Consider the following 20408-nt stretch of genomic DNA (forward strand, 5'->3'; position numbering starts at 1 on the left):
ACTCAGGGACAGCCTCAGTATTAAGGTTAAACAAAGGCAGCAGTGAGTGATTAAAGCCTATTAAACCTTCAAGCTGAAAGGTAAAACAGAAGATTTTGCAATACCTTTGTTCAAAGTCCTCACCATATATATATATATATATATATATATATATATATATATATATATATATATATATATATATATATGTGTGTGTGTGTGTGTGTGTGTGTGTGTGTGTGTGTGTATGTGTATATGTGTATGTATATGTATATATATATATATATGTCTCTGTGTGTCTCTGTGTGTCTGTGTCTGTGTGTGTCTGTGTCTGTCTGTCTGTCTGTCTGTCTGTCTCTCTCTCTCTCTGTCTCTCTCTCTCTCTCTCTCTCTGTGTGTGTGTGTGTGTGTGTGTATGAAACATCCTTCCCTGGGTCTTTTTCTGTAACTGAGTTAAACTGCTATTCATTCTTGAGTTGGCAGAAAGCAAAGTTAGCATAAGCTTTATTGTCCTATTGATATGTGTATCCACCACAGTTTGCACAATGATGTCATGACACATGGATCATCATTGCGGTCATTATGTCCATTGCTGGTATCCATCCTGCCTCTATAGTAATCTCTTCTGAGTCACTCTTCTGGTAATGTTCTGATTTGTGAGTGTGTCAACCATTCCTGATAGGTTATTGGTTTTCTGCTGCAGTTTTGTTGCCATAACTGAAGTTAGGTCCTACTGACTTCATAACTCAGTAGGAGAACCCATCATGGCTCTAAAGAGGAAAGGCAAAGGTCTGAGTTTGGAGCTCTGCCCTGCCTTTTCTAGGCTGGTTTGCCTACCTCTCCTTCCAAACCCTATATGGACACGTCTAAATTAACATAATGTAAAATCAAGAAAAATAGAATAGAACTAAGCGGAAATAATCTAGATCCATTCTAATCAGGTTTCAGCCTAGGGTTCAGTATGGAGAGAGCACTGGTTGCATGTGGTCTGTGACAGAGACAGAATGGGGGTGGTGCATCCATCCTGAGACTCCTTGATCTCCCCGAAACATTCAGTATCATTAACTATGGTATTCCTTTTAGCCAGCTTCAAGGACTGGAAATGGGAGATAGTATTTACTCTGGTTCTCCTCCTTTCTCAATAGCCAGTTTCAATCTGTGTTGACAGGATTTATGGGATGCTGCAGGGCCTGGCTCTCTCTCTCTCTGTGTGTCTCCTTTTGTTTTAACAACTATCTGAAACTGCTGGGTGAATTCCATATAGATAGCCCTCATTTGATGATGGTAATTGGGACCAGCAACTCCTTGGTAAGTGAGACAGTCATAAAGCACGATGTCACAGGACTGTGCAGACTTCCAATGTCAATCATTGCCGTTCCAGTTGTAGTCATTAAGTGAATTCTGTGCAAAATGCCACATGATCATCATTTGTGACCTCTTACCAATTTCCTCATTGACTTTGCTTGTTGGAAGTTGGCAGTGAAGGCTGCAAATGGCAATCACATGACTACAGGATGCTACAACCATCATAATTGTGGAGCCACATGCCAAGTGCCAGAACGGTAATTGTGTGACTGCTGGGACACTGCAACAGTTGCAATTCCCAGGACCCATTGTAAGTCTCCTCATTCAATGCTGTCACTGAATGATGCTGAACAAGTAGGCATTAAATGAAGACTACCTGCATGCTAATACTACCCAGTTATACATCCTGACCTGCGGCTGACCAATGTTATTGAACTCCTGACTCAGTCCATGGAGACTATGTGGGCCTGGATGGGGAAGAACAGATTCAAACTCAATCTTGACAACACCAAGTGCTTTGTTTGTTTGTTTGTTTGCTCCCTCCTCCCAATATCAGAGACCTTCCCCAGGCCTTGAGTTGGGGTGGATGTTATGGCATGGTCCTCCAATTAGCCATCTCTTCTTTTGCTTGATATATGTTATTTTCAATTTTATTTCATTGTAGGCTCCCAAAGTCATCATAGATTTGGGTAGCCTCCAAACTGGAAAATTAAATTACATTAAATTTAATTAGCATTGGGGAGGAGGGAGGCAGACCAGGTCACCATTGTACAATTATCTATGCCCTGTAGTGTAGGATAGCTGAAATTGACTAGCTCTGCTCAACCAATTATCTTAGTCTAAGAAGAAGAGTGGCAAAGAGAAGTGAATGAAATATAAGGAAATTAGCAAATAATAAAAGGTCAACAATCATTATTTCTTGCACACTGAATAAGGAAAAACAAGGGTGCTGCAGTTCAAGATAAAGATATAGGTCAGAACTGTATTATAGTGCAGTAACATAAACATGTCTTTTTTCACTGGCTCAAATAATGAATTCTGTTCTGTTATCTATTCCTTGTTGGGACCCTGGAAAGAAATTACTGTGAGCCTGAAATTACTGGGAGACTCACCCTGTTTTATCATGATTCCTATTCATGGAAATACTCCAACCGCCATCTATGTCAATTGACTTATGCCAACTAATGGGGTGGCTTTCATCTATAGAATCATTCCTCTTAACCTTATACGGAGTTAGAGCACTGGCCACGTCAGATCTTTGTCCCAGTTCAGAATCAGGTCTGGGCTTGTCCAATCTCCTGAGGTTGACTATGTCCAGAAGCCGAGACCATTTACTGTGTATCTGGAACCACAGCAAAGCTGCTCTTTTTCCTTGAAGAGTTGCTGCTCTGCAGAATATGTGGGTTGTTCCTTCTCCTAATGATGGAACTCCTGCCTCACCCAACCTCCTGGCTTCTTTCTCTTCCTCCAGAGAGGTTCCTTATTCTCAGTGTTTCAAGGTCAGCAGGAGTGAAGGTGATTGTGAACCAGTTTCAGTCTGCTTTTGGAAAAAATTCAGGGGGCTGCAGAGAGTAAAGAAGATGGCTTTGATGGATCCTGCCAAGATGACCAGTGTAAAACATGTTAAATCCAAAATATCCACATAAAATTTGGAAATAGATCAGACAGAGATCTCTCTTATTTACTCAACTATAAGTGTGTGTGTGGGGGGGACATCACAATCAGACTTGCATTATTCTGTTATTACTGTATAGCTAATAAAAGTTCTTTTGTTATTTAGTTGATTTCTTGGTCTGCTCTATAAAGAGGGGTTGAAAATGGTGGTTGTCTAGTAATGCCTTCAGTCAATAGATTATTTTGATTTAGGAGATTTTCAGGATTTAAGGCAGACATGTCAAACACAAGGCCCGGGGGACAGATTTGGCCTGCGAAGTGGTTTCATGCGGCCCGCAAAGCCATCCTGGAAACAGTGAGGGAACAGCCCCCACTGCCTTGGCCCTGGCCCAGAGACCCTCCTTCTGCCAGAGACCCTCAGATCTGTCCCACTCCTGCCCAGGCCCCCATAGGCACCCTTGATGCGAACGATGCAGAGCTGGCCACGCCCACCCAGTAGGCCATATGCACTCTAGCCATGCCCATCCAGTAGGCCACGCCTACCCAGGCCACGCCTACCTGGCCCCCTGAGGGCAACCACAATGCTGATGTGGCCCTCAATGAAATTGAGTTTGACACCCCTGATTTAAGGTCAATGTTTATAACCCCCTTCATTTTGATATAAGAAGCACATTATTATACTCACCATATTTCTTGCAGTCGTGAGACATTCCTAGGGCTCAGCTTTAACCAGGATTTGGCAGTCAGGCTTGTTTCCTAGCCCATTGCTTCTTTTCTGAATAAACATCATGCATTAACAGAATCTAAATACATTTTCTCACATTTTTTAATCTACCCAAACTGGAGACATTTTCCTTCTCCCCAGAGATTACTCATCTATGTGCCAATTTTGCAGACCACAAACAAGTCTGCAAAAATACTCTAAACCCATTAGAGTATTGGGAAAGGCCTCTAAATGTTTCACAAAGTCCAGGAATTGGCCATTTGTGGTTGATATTGCTGGGGTAGCTTATGTCATGAGACAAAATTTACTATTTAAAGAACACACAAAAAGGGGATGCAAGAAATAAAGGCATGGGAGGTATGTAATGGGCTACATTTGCATCTTTTGGTGTGATGCAAATTTTGGGTTGGATAAAAGGGGCATATGAAAAATCAAATATCTTTTCTTGTAGACTGCTAATAAATTACACCATGATGTTTGGTTTGCCAATCTGAGTAGATTTGGCAAATAGTTCCACTTACAATATAATAGCTCTTTGGGACAGAAGCAGTATAGGATGATGTTATGTATCTGCAAGAACTGCAAGGATTCCCCCCCCCAAAATTGCATTATGAATTTATGAATGTATCCTAAGGTTAAGTTCACAAAGCCTGATCTTTCTAGCCTAATGATTAATTCATCTGTATAATGGCAGTATAATGGATTCTTCTATTGCAGAGCAAGAAATGTCTAATCAAAATATAATTAAATTTCAATTAGTATTTCAAATAGTTTGGTAAATATCATTACAACTCCTTCTCTCTTTCCCTCTCTCTCTGAAAACAGTTAATAAACTTGCGTAAGACTGAAATTTTTGTCCCTTCGTTGACTGGGTTTCCTGGCACAGCTCAGGAAGGTTTTTATGTACATAGATCCCTTGTGATTATTAAAGGCTTTGGGATTATCTGATGAAAATCTGCATTGTGAGTGCTGACAGTGACTGAAGTCTTGGGAGAGTCTCACCGACTCTTTCTCTCCTCCTCTCTCATGAGTTTATTCCCATGAAAGGGATGATCTAAGAAGGTGTGTGGCGCGTCGGTGAACTGCCTGAGGCACTGCATTGACTCACTGGAAGGAAAAAGGAAAGCATGGTTCCAACAGCCCTTTGTGACCATCTTAGGCTTGTATTTCTACAGCCATCAATTGCAACATGTCCTTGCAGCCTTGTGAAGTGTGGGACCCAGACTTGTACACAATTCTCCCCTCAGATGGGCTTTTAGTAGGTAGGAAAGAACAAAGGGAGTGCCTTTCCGTCTGAGCATGTCCGACAGTTGTGGAGATGTGTCCTCAGATATTGCTCCATTTCTTATTTCTCTCACACATTTTCTATGGTTAAATGGTAAATTGCAAGAAAATCACAAGATATAATTAAGTAGCCAAGTGGGGGGAGGCAGTAAAAGTTGCTTTAAGATATGGTTATGCCACTGATATGATTACCTAAATGGTGTTCGATCTAGAAGTGTAGAGTCTATATTCACTTGGCACAGACATTCTTCCTGCCTGGAGAGTCTTTCGTCTCTTGGTCTCAAAGCTCTCAAAGGTTATAATTATCTAAATGGCAGATAAGGTTAACCTTACACTAAGTAACCTAACATTTAAAGAAAGTCAGGCAACTAATCTGCAACTAAGCTTTTAATTCTTGCGAATGGTCGGTTGTTCCTGACCCCTTTCCCCTTGCTTCCTCATTTATAAAAGATGAGCTCTTGTTTTTCTGGCTGAGATATGTTGAACTGCCAATCTGCAGTTATACAAACATGCTAACCCCATACTTAACCATATTGTTGTTTAGTTTGTGTGGTTGAGTAGATGTATGCATAGTTGCATTTGCCATTGGTATACACAAACATGTGTATATATACATATATAACAAGCAAAGCGGAGATGTGAGCCTTCAAAGAGCTGGCAGCATGGGTGCCCAGAGTAAAAACAAGTCCAGATAACTGCCTCAGGGGTGTGAATGTGATGCACACAAAAAACAGGTAGAGCTTCAATCAAACACCCCTGTTTGGAAGCAGGAGAAGGGATCAAAAACAGATTGTAAAAAAGCTGCAGAAAAGCTAGGTAAATTATACTTCCTAGCAGAATACGTAAGACACCCAGTCTTCAATAGTTTTAGAAACAGAGTTTGCAGAAGTAAGGTGAATTATAACAAGGAATTATGTTGTGTACTTGTGTCAGAGATAAGGGTCCAAGTATCTAAGGGCAGCATTCTGATATAATTATATATTTGCTGTAGATGCTAATGGAATGTGTGGCAATGATAATTATCATAACTATTCCAGGATTGCTTATTAATCTGGACTTTTCAGGATAATACAACTCTTTTTCACAAACATGTGTCCAGTTTTTTCCAATTCTTGCCACAGGTGGCTAACAAAAATCAATAAAATGTATCATAGAAAACAACCATTTAACCAATTAAAATTATTAAAATCTCAAAACCTACATTAGAAAAGTCAAGTATCAAAAACAGCTTAAAAGCCATACACTTATTTAAGGGAGGTGTTGGGAAGTTGAAGAGCCACCATAGGAACGCTCCTGTCCTTTGTACCATTCAATGTGATGGCACTTAATACCGGTAGCAGCAAAAGTGGGGCAAGACAGCCTCCTTTGTGAGGTACAGAAGATAACGCTAATATTCCAAAGGCACTTAGGGCTTAAAGTACGAAACTTTTGAATGAGCCTAAAATGAAGAAACAGCCAAGGCCACATGACAGAAGATTCAAGGACATGGGCCCTGTGTTCTTCTGAAAGAAGGATGGCCTTTTTAACATAAGTTAGTGGATTTGGGCAGGCCTAGCCTATTACAGTAGTTTTATCCAATGAAATATTGGGGTTTGGGAGAAGCAATCAGGTGTTAAAGAAAGAAATTCTAAAATGCCTTCACATTCTTGCAGTTGCCTCCCTTAAATCACAATGATGGAACTTTTTCGAGGTCAAGGATCACAAATGCTCTTTGAGAAATGAGTTTGGAGGTACGCTCCTTACTTTTGATGTGACTTCCCTATATTTGATTAAAAATATATCAACTACAGCTAATATGATGACTCCCCCCACCATGTAATAATTTCCCCCTTAAAATTATAACAATGGCAACTTTTAAAACTTTTCAGGAGTTGCATTTAAAATGTGGAGTCTCAGGTTGCTCTGGGCCCCCCTCCCCCAAAGCCATCAGGAGGTTCTTCAGGTCTGGTGGAAACCATGATCCTAACTCCACTGTTGAAGTAAAATACAACTATCATTTGGGTCAACGTCTGTCAAATAGAGAGGCCTTGTTGATATAATAATCTTGTGTTTGCTGGGATGCTTCTAGCAGTTTCATTCAGTCTGGCTCTCTTTCTTGAGAAAATCAGGTGAGGGAGCTTTACTGTAACCCCTGGGAAGCTGTTCATTTTCATTATGTTTCGATTTTGAGTGATTGCCCGCCCCGCCCAGGATTATCTCATGGGAACCAGAAGCCTAGCTTGACGACGTGTGGCGAAACTTGTTTAGAAGCCAAATTTCACACACCCGATGCACCTCTGTCGGAGGCAAAACCACATGTGATGCTTCAGGTGCACAACGCAGTCTCAGGAGGAGGGTGAAGGGGGGGTGGTGTTGGTGAAAGGAAGGGAAGCAGGGCCTCACAGCTGATCCTTCTCTTCCCAGACTGGCTAGACCAGTTTAGACCTGGAGAGTCACAGCTTCCCACAAATGGAAAAGGCATGATGTCAGCCTGGGAATTGGTATCACATGATGTGGCCCATGATTCTTTTCTCAGAGCTGAGTAGAATTATACTTCTCCCTTCCCCCCCCCACCCTCCTTTTTTTCCCCTGCTTGCACAATTGAGCTTCACAATGACAAAAGAACAATAAAGCATTTATCAGTGTTTGGGAAGCTCTAGAGAAGAAGGGGCTTGTAAATTTCATGAGTGAGCAGGTTTAATTTTAAAGAGCACGGCCTTTTAAAAGAACTTCCCTTCTCAGAACCAGAGCTGTGCTACATACTGTATAGAACAAGCTTGCAATACCTGAGCATTATCCTCTCCTTCCAACAGACTGTGATCTAGCAAACTGCTGATTATCAGCTGGAGTCTCTGATCAACTAGGGTTTTGTGTGGACCTTCTTAGTTCCTTCCCCTTGTCAACCTGGTCTTTGGCTATTTCCCTCTACTCAAGTATATGCCACATTAATCTTTTTAAAAGCAATGTTTTATTTGGAAGTTGAAGAGTGTGTAGGGAATATGGCAAAGGGTACAAATGACATATCACTCCCACCATCTATATATTATATAGGACATTGTGCTTGGGAAAGATGAGCTAGAAGGAAGTCAAGAAATTAGAAGCTTTTAATTCTACCAAAAGCTTTCAATAAAAAATAAAAAATAGAAATAGAAAAATAAATCAGGGATGAAAACATATGATTAGCTAAGGTAAAAAAAAAATCCTAATGGTTTTTGACATAAACACTCTAAATATGCTGACCAGATGAATAGTAATATTGCTAATACCTCAGAGCAATGCTGCCTTTTCCTTGAATAGTCTGTAAGAGAATGATAATGTCCTTCACTGTTAATAGTTGAAGACAATGAATCATGGCTGTTAAAAATCAGTTACATTTTATCTCAAAGCCACCGTAATTTGCACAGTTGTGTGAATTCTCTTGTGGTCTCATCAGCATTACTGAGTGAAGTATTTCAGACACAGGTCAACATCATCATTTACAATTTTCCATACATTGAAAGTCGGATTTGAGATTATTTTTGGAAGGTGGGGGGAGAATTTTCAAAGCTTGGTCCTACCTTGGAAAGAAGAATCTCACTGAAATGGATAGTTGTTAACATTCCACCTTGAGATGAGAAGTGGAAAAGGAAAGCGAGGAGGAGAAACTAAGCCTTTAAAGCTGTGTCTTTCCAATTTGGCAACTTTAATTTGATGGCTAGAGAATTCTGGGACTTGAAGCCCACAGCTCTTAAAAATTCCAAGTTGGAAAAACATCACCTTAAAGCAATGTGCTGAGAAAGAGAGGAACCTTTGTGTCTGGTAGGCAGCAGAGACTCTGGGTGCTTTTCCATCATTGCTAATGCTGTACTTAGAAGCATCAGTCAGGTACAGTTTACCTGATCATCTCAGACAGGGCTTTTTTTCCTCATAGAATGCTCAGAACGGAGTTCCGGCACCTTTTTTGGATAGAACCTTGTAGGGTAGGCATGGCGGGTTGTATGACATGTGTGAGTTCCGGCACCTTTTTCTTTTACAAAAAAAGCACTGATCTCAGAGAAAAGAAGAGGGACATTCCTGAAAGAAGTTCTACCTGCCCATCTTTATTAAGACTCAGACTGGATGTGTGAGGGCAGAGAATATCATAGCAAAGTTCACAGCCTACAAGGCTGTGGTAGTCTGATTCAGGGTACAGCTATTACTGCAGCAACCTAAAACTTGTCTTCCTTACTGATAATGCCACCACAGCAATTTCTGGTTAACTATAAATCTGTGGAAATGTATGGAGAGTGACGTAGAAATACGTAAGCTTATTCCTCCCTGTATGACAATTGTTCCATGGTTCAGATATAATGTTTGGCTTAAGGTGATATGAAAAATAATTGAAACTTGAGCTGCATGCGAAAATAATTAAAAGAGAAAAATAGAATTGCAAGATAGTCCATCTGGGACATAAAGTTACACACACACACACACACACACACACACACACACACACACACACATATATATATATATATATATATATATATATATATATATATATATATATATATATATATATATATATAAAGCATTAGTCAAACTCAGATTTTTTTCCATGACCAGAGCAGAAGTCTGAATTTATCCCTTATAGAAGCCTTTTGAAATCAGTCAAATTAGGCTTACATGTGATTCATCCTTTATTTAGAGTGATGAATGTGTGTAAAGTATTTGAAATGTGTTGTGTGAAATTATAACAACTTATGTCTGCAATAAAGGTAGTTTGAGATTTTGCCTTTTTGTTGGGATGCGAATGTCCCATGAGTTAATGTAAGATAGATTTTGTAGAGTTCTTGGTGCTTTCTGAACTTGTTTGTTTGCTTATAGACATCTTATTACCCAAGTAGGTAACATCATCAGTGCAAAAACACAGTTGAACCCTGCGCTATAGATATTCTCTTCAACTGAATGAAAGATTTTATTATGCAACAAGGAGTATAGATACAAATACTATTATAATACACTGAAGATGAAGGCAATTATGCCTGTTGGGGAAATGGAGTTAACAGATGGAAATTATACATAAATGGTAAAAAAATTGAAACAAGCAGATAAAAATGTGTATCTTAATAGAATGTTTATTAAAGAGGAGGAAAAGGATAGAGAAATATTAACTTATGCTGGTACAAAATTAATTGATATGTGCTATTATGTGATCATTAGGGACGCGGTGGCTCAGTGGGTTAGGACACTGAGCTTGTCGATCAGAAGGTCGGCAGTTTGGCGGGTCGAATCCCGAGTGCCGCGTAACAGAGTGAGTGCCTGTTACTCGTCCCAGCTTCTGCCAACCTAGCAGTTCGAAAGCACATAAAAATGCAAGTAGAAAAATAGGGACCACTACGGTGGGAAGGTAACAGCGTTCGGTGCGCCTTTGGCATCTAGTCATGCCAGCCACATGACCACGGAGACGTCCTCAGACAAGCGCTGGCTCTTTGGCTTTGAAACGGAGATGAGCACCGGCCCCTAGAGTCGGAAATGACTAGCACGCATGTGTGGGGGAACTTTTACCTTTACCTATTATGTGATCAATGAATGTTCATTGAAGGCAGAGGAAGTAGTTGTATATAACAGCAGACTTTTGCCCGCTTTGTTACATAGAACAGAGAGTTGGACTATGTCAAAAGAAACACAATGGTAAATTGATTGCAGTGGGGGAAGATAAGAAAAGAGTGAAATAAGAATGAATGAGTGAAGAATGAATGTGAACTGAACTCAAAAACCCTATATAGCTTATAAAGAGAATGAAAGAGATCTGATCTGCAAAGCAAATATATATTAAGAAAGAGTAAATGCGTTGAGAGAAAGAAGAAGACCAAGGCCCTTGTGGCTGGCTGGAATTTATTTTCCAAGAGGTGAGAGAATTTTAAAACCAAAAGGCAATGTGTGAATCTGTGTTCTGGCATATATGGAAACAAGGACTGCTTATGAAGATAGAAAGGCAGGCAGAGATATAGTGAATTAGGTTAAGTTTAAATTGAATTTAATACCCTTTTTCTTATCTTCTGTTGATTTCTTCACTTTTTCTATGCTTTGTATGATATTGCTTACTCCTAAAAGAAAGCAGGATTGTCTGACAAAGCTTCAACAGCTATAGCAGAGATCCCCAATCTTTGGGGCACCAGGGACCGGTTATGTGGAGAGAGACTGGTTTCTACGGACTGGAGAGGGTGTGGTTTGCTTGTTTCTGCGGACTGGTTGCTGGCATGCAGTGGCCTGGTATTGGACTGTATAATTACACTTTCCAGCAAGATTGATCTTTTGTAAACAGGTGTTCTTTATAACTACTGACTAAATGCTTCCAAATTGCTTTGGTGCAGGTCCAGATAATATTGCTTAATCATGCTAACTCTTGAAATGTTGAATAAGACAGTTCTTTTCTGGCTTTGAATGAAACAGGTGTCCTTCACAGATTGGTTATCACTGGTGCTGAGAAGGAACAGCAAGCACAATATCTGCATTATGAGTATTTGCAGGACTTAGAGCCAGCCCCTGGAGCATCCTATATAGAGCAGAGCTGGATAAACTAGAGCTAATGGTTTGGGGGGGCGTGGCATTAGTAAAGTCAAACCAAACGTATTTTTGTGAGAGTTTGGAGGTTTTTCAGAAGCACCTTCCATTTTAAAACTTAAAACAATGTAGCCTCCCTCCCATTTCCTCCCTTCCCATTTTAAAAGGCAAATCTGCCTTAACACAGCATTTGCTTTTTAAAATCCTTACAATCCAAGAGGGCAAATATCTGGCTTTTCCCATTCTGTGATCTCCTGGCACACTTGGCCACTTTTTCAATAGTAGTGACAAGAAAAACATTAAAAGGCTGCCTCCAGCTGCACAAATATGGATCCACACACATTGTAAAGAAGAAGCATAAAAAGTGTGATCATTTGTGTGTTACTGCACTATTGGCCATGCAGATGGTGGCTTCTGAGAGTTATTATTCAACAAAATTCAGAAACATGTTAAGTTTTCTTCTCCTGTAGGAGAGACATACGTTGCATTTGTGCTGTAGTGCAAACATGTGGACAGAAGCTATCCAAAAATCAAGGTCTAGAAAAAGTTTAGTTTTGCAAACAAACCTTGCGTTTATTTTGACTGTAAAAGTTTTAGGTTATCAGATGAATGAAGTTCTACCATGTAGATTTATGATTTATATTTTACCAATCTGGATTGGGCTCTAGATTAGTTGGTACTTTTTAGATAAATGGGACTGCCATTCTTGGAATTGTCAGTCAAACTGGGTATGGCTAATTTGGCTGCTGTAATGCCAATACATTTGAAAGGTAGTAAGTTAGAAATACTTAGGGACGCGGTGGCTCAGTGGGTTAGGACGCTGAGCTTGTCGATCAGAAGGTCGGCAGTTTGGCGGGTCGAATCCCGAGTGCCGCGTAACAGAGTGAGCGCCTGTTACTCGTCCCAGCTTCTGCCCACCTAGCAGTTCGAAAGCACGTAAAAATGCAAGTAGAAAAATAGGGACCACTACGGTGAGAAGGTAACAGCGTTCCGTGCGCCTTTGGCGTCTAGTCATGCCGGCCACATGACCACGGAGACGTCCTCGGACAAGCGCTGGCTCTTCGGCTTTGAAACGGAGATGAGCACCGGCCCCTAGAGTCGGAAACGACTAGCACGCATGTGCGGGGGAACCTTTACCTTTACCTTTTACCTAAGTTAGAAATAACTCAAGATGCCACAGAGCAGCAAATCGTTCAGATTTTATGTAGCACTTCCTAAAATTTATTTCAATCAGCAGTTTTGATGATCAGATATTTTCTAATTACTGCCTTCTGGGGGGAGAAAAAGTATAAATAATAAAAGCTTGTGAGATGTATTTTTATTTTTGTTTGTTGTGATATTTTTACAACCTAAATCATGTAATTATTCAGGTGCTGTTTTGTTACTTAAGAAACCTGCGCATACTGACTTTCACTTCACGCAATGGTGAGCTGCTTACAATATCCAGATTTCATCACACATTGGTAGACAGACTTTGTTTTTCCATGATTACTAAAGGATTCCTGGATGCTGAAACATGTAGATGCTTGCCAAAAGCTAGGGACTGACCATTTGTTTTTGTTTTCAGACAGCTGCAATTCTTACAAGTGATTGGAGCAATGGTTCAAGGCCAGAATCATAATGTCTACATTCCAATCAGCCACATAACCTCTATGGCAGTGGTGGCAAACCTATGGCACGCGTGCCAGAGGCGGCACTCAGAGCTCTCTCTGTGGGCATGCACGCCGTCACCCCAGTCCCACCTCACCCATGCCCCACCTCACCAGCAGCCCCCCTGGAGGAGAGTCACCCCCAAATGCGGCCCACGCAGAGCAGCGCAGCCAAGAACATGGCAGCCGGGCAGCGGGGACAAGACTCCGCCCTCGTGCCCTGTCGTGCACAGTTGATTCTGCAGGGTGCAGGCAGAGGGCGTGGCTGCCATGGCACTACTGGGCTGCCTGGGCACTCTGTGGCGGGCTGTGGAGGCAGTGGGTGGCGCTGTGGGCAGGTAGGGCAGGGGGCGGGGAGCAGGACGGGGTGGGCTGGGGGTGAGGTGGGAGCAGAGCGGGCAGGGTGGGGGCGGGGCCTGTTTTGGGGCACTCGGTCTCTAAAAGGTTCACCATCACTGCTGTATAGAGAAATTCTATTGACATTAACACATCTAATTCTATGCTTGAGTGTGTGACCTTTTTTCAGAGTTTCTGCTTTCATTTTTTGATTTTAGTTCATTATAACTATGCATGTGCTATTCCATGGTAGGTTTATAAGCTATGAACATCATAGGTTTCAGAGAGTGCTTATCCTGAGAACCTGTCAATTGGATGACCTGTTTTAGAGGTCCTAAATGCTCTCTTTGCTGAGCACGTGATTTTGTGTTGATTTTTGAATATACTGATTACTGAGCAACATCTGTATACTAATACTACCAATTTGTGTGTATGCTTAAACAAAAATGATGTATTATTTAATTTAACTTATGTAATATTTAGAACTTTAATGAGGAATTCATGTCTCATGTTGTAATGAGTTTTTTTTAAAAAAATGAATTTCCTGGTGATCAAAAGTGATTTTTAAATATGCAATCTGTAATACCCGTTATCTAAATGAATAGCTGAGTGCAATAGTCTGTGACGTGAAGTTGTCTTCATTGGGATTTTTATTTATTTATTTGCATTATATAGCACAACAGAGGAAATAATCCAATGCAAACAATATTTATGTTCAAATAGAATATCTTTATTTGATACAGAAAAAAGAATGATATGCAATCTCTAGGGCAATAACAGCATGGATTAAGCATTCTTTCTTTCCTGTAAGAGAATATTTTTGGGTACCATCAATATGAAACAACAATAATCAAATATCCCTAATTAATTTTGAATAAAAAGGGGGAAAACATAAGATGGTACCTATGAATTCCTGCTATATTGACATTACTTTTGAGGTCTGATCCTCAGCTAAGGCTGTTCCAAGACTCTTTTGTGATGCCCATTGGAAATGCATAAAGACCCACTTGTAAACATTTTCTTTTTATACAGCAAAACTGAAGTATGCCACATGGAATGAGCAATGCTCAATGGCTGTTTCCACAATGACACATTTCCAGGACATTGATACATTTCTGCGCAGACCACAAAGGTGAGTGTAGTCATGGCTCAGTTTCCCAGTGTACATACCTGTGGCAAAAAAGGATGTAGAGATGATGATCACATTTGAGCATTCATATCTGGTTTGGATGTGATTCGCAATATGACTGATATTTGATTCAACTATCTATATGCATTTATACTGTAGGATACCTAGGGAAGGATCCAATGTATCCAGATGTCATTCCAAACTATGGAAATAATTTGTACAGAACGTGTAGGATCAACAAGCTTGTTTCAACTCCAATATCCATAATGCACTAACCTGTATAGCTTTCCTTTCCTCTCTTTGCCTACCTTGTACCTTCTCTCTCTCCCTCTCTCCCTCTCCCTCCCTGCTATCACTTACTTCTCCCTCTTCTATCACATGCCTCTTCCCCTTTTCATTTTCTGCTATCCTCTCATATTTTATCTCCATTTTCCTCCTCTATTTTCAGTTTTTATCTGACTCAAAGTAGAATTTGTTTTGTATCATTTCAAACGGCAACATTACCACACCTGAATGCTGTCAAAGGTGGCAATCTCCTTTTTCCTTTATTGACCATTGAAGTAGACACCCCTCTCCTTTTCAGTGACTGCTCTGCACATGTGCCAGAAATAGAACATGAATTGGTCAACTCTCTGGCGCTTTGGGGTCAACATTATCAATTCCCAGAGAAATAGTTCTTCTCAATTAATGCTCTTCAGATGTGCTGGATTATTCCCCCATTATACACATTCATCATAGCTGGACTATAGATTTATGAGCATTGTATCCCAATGTACCTACAGCAGAGAACATCAGGTTGGGGAGCGCTGCTTTATGATTTTGGAAAATACTGTGTCATATGTTCCCTTTGAGATTTGGTTGGCATGCTTTTAATTCAGTCTTTTTAATGTGTGGTTATCTTCCCATCTCAGATGTAAACTTCATCTTGCTGTAATAGTTACACAACATAAATATTAATTGCTAACTTGGTAAACCTGATTATTCTGCTACAGGTTTCAGGGAGGGAACATTAAAGCCTTTGGTATTAGCAGTGAAATACAAAGGAATACGATTTAGGGCCCAATCCCTGATATAACAGGAATTGCTCATTTCCTTCCAGCTAAACAGCATTATTGGCACGGTACTGGATGGCATCTTATTCAAATAGGCAACACAGTATCAGTTTGCCTAGCATGGAAAGTCTAAGAATATGTGAAGGGAAGAAAAAAAATGCATACTCAGAGCTACTGGACTTCTAATCTTGAATTTAGTTTGAACAGGTTAAACTTTGATTAGGCTAAAATACTTTCTAAGGATGAGTTTAAAAGTGAATCAGAAAGTTTGTTCACACAGAAAGTTTACATCAGAGCAAATCACACATCAATCTTTTTCAGTGGATGCCCAGACTATATTTCCTGTTCAGAAATTATTTCCCACTCAAACATCCACACATACAGTATCTAACTACATATTTCCTACAGTATTTCAGTTTGTGGTATGCTTTTCACATGTAAATCCAAATATTCTTAGAATAGCACTACATCACACTGTCTTTTTTGAGCCATAGGCATTTTCCCCACATAATTTCATTGGGAAATATTGTGTTGTTTTAAGGATGTGACATAGCCACTCTTCACCCCAAACATGAATTAATCCTCAATTATATCGTGAGGGCTTCTTTTCTTTTACTTTTAAGAGGGCTGAAGTGGAAGTTTTAGGTCTGCATCAAGAAACCCCTCTATTCATTATTACAACTTGAAAATGAGATATAACTCTCAAATTTACTTAACTGAAGCGTTAAATCAAGTTTCACTCAATTATATATAAATTAACTTGGCTGCTGGACTCAGTACATCAGCATCAGACCATCCCATTGCAGATGTTTTAAGGTAGCGTGTACCATTTGATGCCACACTTCTATTTCTTGTCTCCCAGGCAAGTTTCACCATAATCCAACAAGAGATTATGCTCCAGGCTACTTTGGCTTACAAATGTCTCTTATTGGAGTCAGTTTCAGACAAAGCAGAAGAATTTCTTCCATCGGCATTTAGAGAGAGTTTTGATTCCTTTGGCTGTCATCTTCTTTTCCTGCTGGGCTTTGTATTCAACTGCACTAACAATGGCTGTGTCAAAAACCTCCTTCAGATTCTTTTGAGTCAAAGCAGAGCACTCTACATAAGTCTGAGCTCGGATTTTTTCAGCCAGGTCTTCTGCTTGTGTTCTTGGCACAGGTTTGACATGGTAGCGGTTCAGGCTGATTAGGACTTTAACATCATCTCTCAGGTCAGCTTGTGTCCCTACTAGCACCACTGGTGTTTGGGGATTGTGAGTTCTTATTTCTGGAATCCATTTTTCTGTAATGTTTTGGAAGGAGGTGGGGTTTACAACACTGAAGCAGACCAGGAAGACATCTGTGTCAGAGTAACAGAGAGAGCGGAGGCAATCAAAGTCTTCCTATACAGGGAAAAGAAACATGGAGGTCAATTTGTGTCAAACATTTACTGTACTAATTGCACTTAGTAGGCACTGAATCTCGTCTTTGCCACAAAGCTCCAAAGCCGAACTTTCAACCACAAAATCATAGAAAGGTTAGAAATCATCTGAGTTTTCCCAAGTGCTTTTAAGAGGAAAACAAAAGCCAATTAATAGCCACTAAATATAAAATTAATTGTTCAATTTCACATATCACACTAAGCTTAAAATGAAACAAAACATATTTTGGCTTAGCATGTTGGGTATACTCTACCATTACAGCTTATGGCCAGAGTTCCTAACTGGGATAGGACATCAATGTCCCAGTGGAAGCTTGTTTTGGTCTTCAGATTTTATTTTTTGGAACATTGATCATTGAAATAAATATATGGGAAGCCAATAATCTTCAGCCTCAAATATAGTTTCCAAGAATGCATCTTTTTTTTTTTATTCCCAAAATTTTTTCTAGACTGGGCTGCTCATAAACTCCAGAGGGATTTTTAGAAAATAAAACCAGTAGATAGCTACAGCCAAGTGCTTTATCTGGAATGTGGCCAGCGAAAAACAGGAAAAAGCTGAGGTGTTATGAAACATCCTGGAGAAATATGGCAGGTGATGAGTAGAGAATAACTTCGCCATTTTGCCTTCTGTAAAATGGATGTTTGTGAATCAGACATATCCCGTCTGGCAGCCATTCTCTGAGCATATTCAGAACATACTCTCAAAATCCCAGATGTGCCATTGCTCCCAAAATATTAAGGTCTCCCAATCAATGGCTAGTGTTATGTGTAAATTCAGTGACTGTGGCTTAGTTAACAAATGATGTTTTCAAAAATAGGTTAATTCAATAACTAGACCACTGAAGAAGGGAGAGACTTTTAATGCCCATTAAAATGGCTTCTCAGTCATAAAAGGTAAAGGTAAAGGTAAAGGTTCCCCCGCACATGCGTGCTAGTCGTTTTCGACTCTAGGGGCCGGTGCTCATCTCCGTTTCAAAGCCGAAGAGCCAGCGCTTGTCTGAGGACGTCTCCGTGGTCATGTGGCCAGCATGACTAGACACCAAAGGCGCACGGAACGCTGTTACCTTCCCACCGTAGTGGTCCCTATTTTTCTACTTGCATTTTTACGTGCTTTCGAACTGCTAGGTTGGCAGAAGCTGGGACGAGTAACAGGTGCTTACTCTGTTACGCGGCACTCGGGATTCGACCCGCCAAACTGCCGACCTTCTGATCGACAAGCTCAGCGTCCTAACCCACTGAGCCACCGCGTCCCTCCATTCTCAGTCATACAAACAATCAAATCCAAAACTCATGTCCCAATTAAATTTCAGAGTTCATACTTCTCTTAAAAAGTCATCGGCCTCCAGACATAATATTTCACAAAGGGAATTCTTGCTGCAAAAAGCCCCCCAATATATCTCAGTTAGCTAGCCATAAGTCACACAAACAAGAAAACTGTATTGTTTGTTCATTAGATTTATAACCCAGCTTTTTTTTCAGGAATGCAAGACTGCATCCATAACATATTTAGCATATTATACAACTACAAGATTTTCAGTTCAAAGGTTAATTCACACAAGAACTCGCCAGAAGGAAACACTGTGTGTCTCTCCAATACAGAAATATTATTTTAATGAAAAGTATGCCAGAACTATGCTGTAGATTGTTACTGAATGTCAGTAATTTTTTTACTGAATTATTTTCATTATTTTTTTTCTGATATCATCCTTAGCATGGCGTTTGAACCAGAGCTGCAAATATGCTTTACTTTTATAGGCCCCACCTGTCCTGCAGTGTCCCACAACTGGATACGAACGGGTGCACCATCAACCAAGACTTGAACTATAAAGAGAAAGAAAAAAATGACTAAGTAATTGATGTATTCCATTCAGCTTCACTAGCATCAAGGACTCTTTGAAAGTTGGGAAGCTACACAAATATTATCCCAAATGCTGGAGTGGGAATATTTGAAAATACTGAGCAAATGCTGTGTAGAAGATTTATTACTAAAGCACGCCCAACTCCATACACTAATAATTTTAACCTGCATTGACGTATTGCCTGTCTGGCCACCTACATCTTAACAAACAATTGCAGGAAAAGTATATATTCCATCTTAAACAAAACATGAGCCAGTTTTTCCAGGTCCTCCAGTATCTATGTTCCACACCCCCATCTATATTGATGTGCTGAACCAATAACTGAGAGTGGATGCCATTGTTCCTATGATCTAAGTAGGCTGTAGAGGTATTATGAAACTCTGGATCATCCTTTCATAATCTGATTTTTTTAAGATGATAGATTCTATCAACTCCAGCCAGCATGGCCCCTGAGAAGGCACCAGAAAAGTCATGCAATTTCAAATTTGGCTGCTTTTCTGCATATGGGGCAGTGTTGTTAACACCCGGTCAGGTAGAAAGATGGTGGTCAAACAATGGAGCATATTAAGCTAGCCAACTATTTAGGCACAGAAGACCAGGATTAGTGCAGCTGCTTCCTAGCTATTATTATTGATATAGTGTCTTAGGTTGATTAGGCAAGGCTTTAGGTACCAAAACACAGAACCAGGTCTGAGCTGCAGTCATCCCAATTGGTAAATGGCTCTTTAGTATCTGTATGCCATGTTTAGCCAACACAAATAAATACATACACAGTTAAACATGATGTCCTTGTATCTTTACAGTATATGAAAGTAACTTTTCAAAAAGCAAACAATTGAAAAGCAAGAAGTCTACATGTTCAGCTACTCTTTCTCCTTTTTGCCACCTCTGAGATGTTCTGGGCCCTGATGTCTATGCTGCATATCCCGAGTTGTTTACTGTTAACAGCGAAACCTTATTAGTATTTGCCACAAACGCCATTGCATAATTGCAATGAACTCTGACAAAGTTTTTAAAAACAGCTCCACCCAGCAGGCATAGAAGTTGTTCTTATACCTACCTTCATGTTTTGTTCATTTTAGCTATAACAGACCAGGGTTAGCCCACTAATGGTCATAATCTCTGTGACATACTGTAAGATATTTGAAAGCGGGGCGCTACTCTCAGGTGGGCATTTGAGAGTAAAAATTCCCAACTCCCTCTAGTTTCTCCATTGCAATGTGCACTTGTTCTCAAGATTGCTGAAGCAGTGGGGGTCCAGCAGCTCCCAACAGCTTCCATAAGAACAACCTGTCATTAAGCTTGCAGTCCCTTAGGGCTGAAACTGGCAAGGCCTTCCTTTTTTCTCTTATTGCTTCTAGCAACTCTTCAAAGCAGCATATAGCTATCCTTACATTTATGGGCCAAAGCAATTGGATCTGAACTGATAAAACCAGCAGGGCAAGTTGAGTGGGAAAAGCAAAACAGAGACATATATACGGTAACTGGTAATTTCGTTTCTTTCTTTCTTTCTTTCTTTCTTTCTTTCTTTCTTTCTTTCTTTCTTTCTTTCTT

The 20408-nt window shown here is 40.2% G+C and overlaps 1 protein-coding gene across 1 annotated transcript in view; it reads right to left on the minus strand.

Annotated features, from left to right (window-relative positions):
- Positions 1-14114: 14114 nt before the first annotated feature.
- The window catches only part of RHOV (ras homolog family member V), a 28108-nt gene continuing 21814 nt past the window's right edge, over positions 14115-20408 (minus strand). The window contains exons 3-4 of the mRNA XM_083348283.1: positions 18758-18816; positions 14115-16957 (exon numbers count right to left, since the gene is read on the minus strand). Of these exons, the coding sequence (XP_083204409.1) occupies positions 16517-16957; positions 18758-18816 (500 nt within the window). The 3' untranslated portion in view covers positions 14115-16516. The remainder of the gene's footprint in view (positions 16958-18757; positions 18817-20408) is intronic.

The sequence above is a fragment of the Vipera ursinii genome, assembly GCF_947247035.1.
Source record: "Vipera ursinii genome assembly, chromosome: 1".
Lineage (NCBI taxonomy): Eukaryota > Metazoa > Chordata > Lepidosauria > Squamata > Viperidae > Vipera > Vipera ursinii.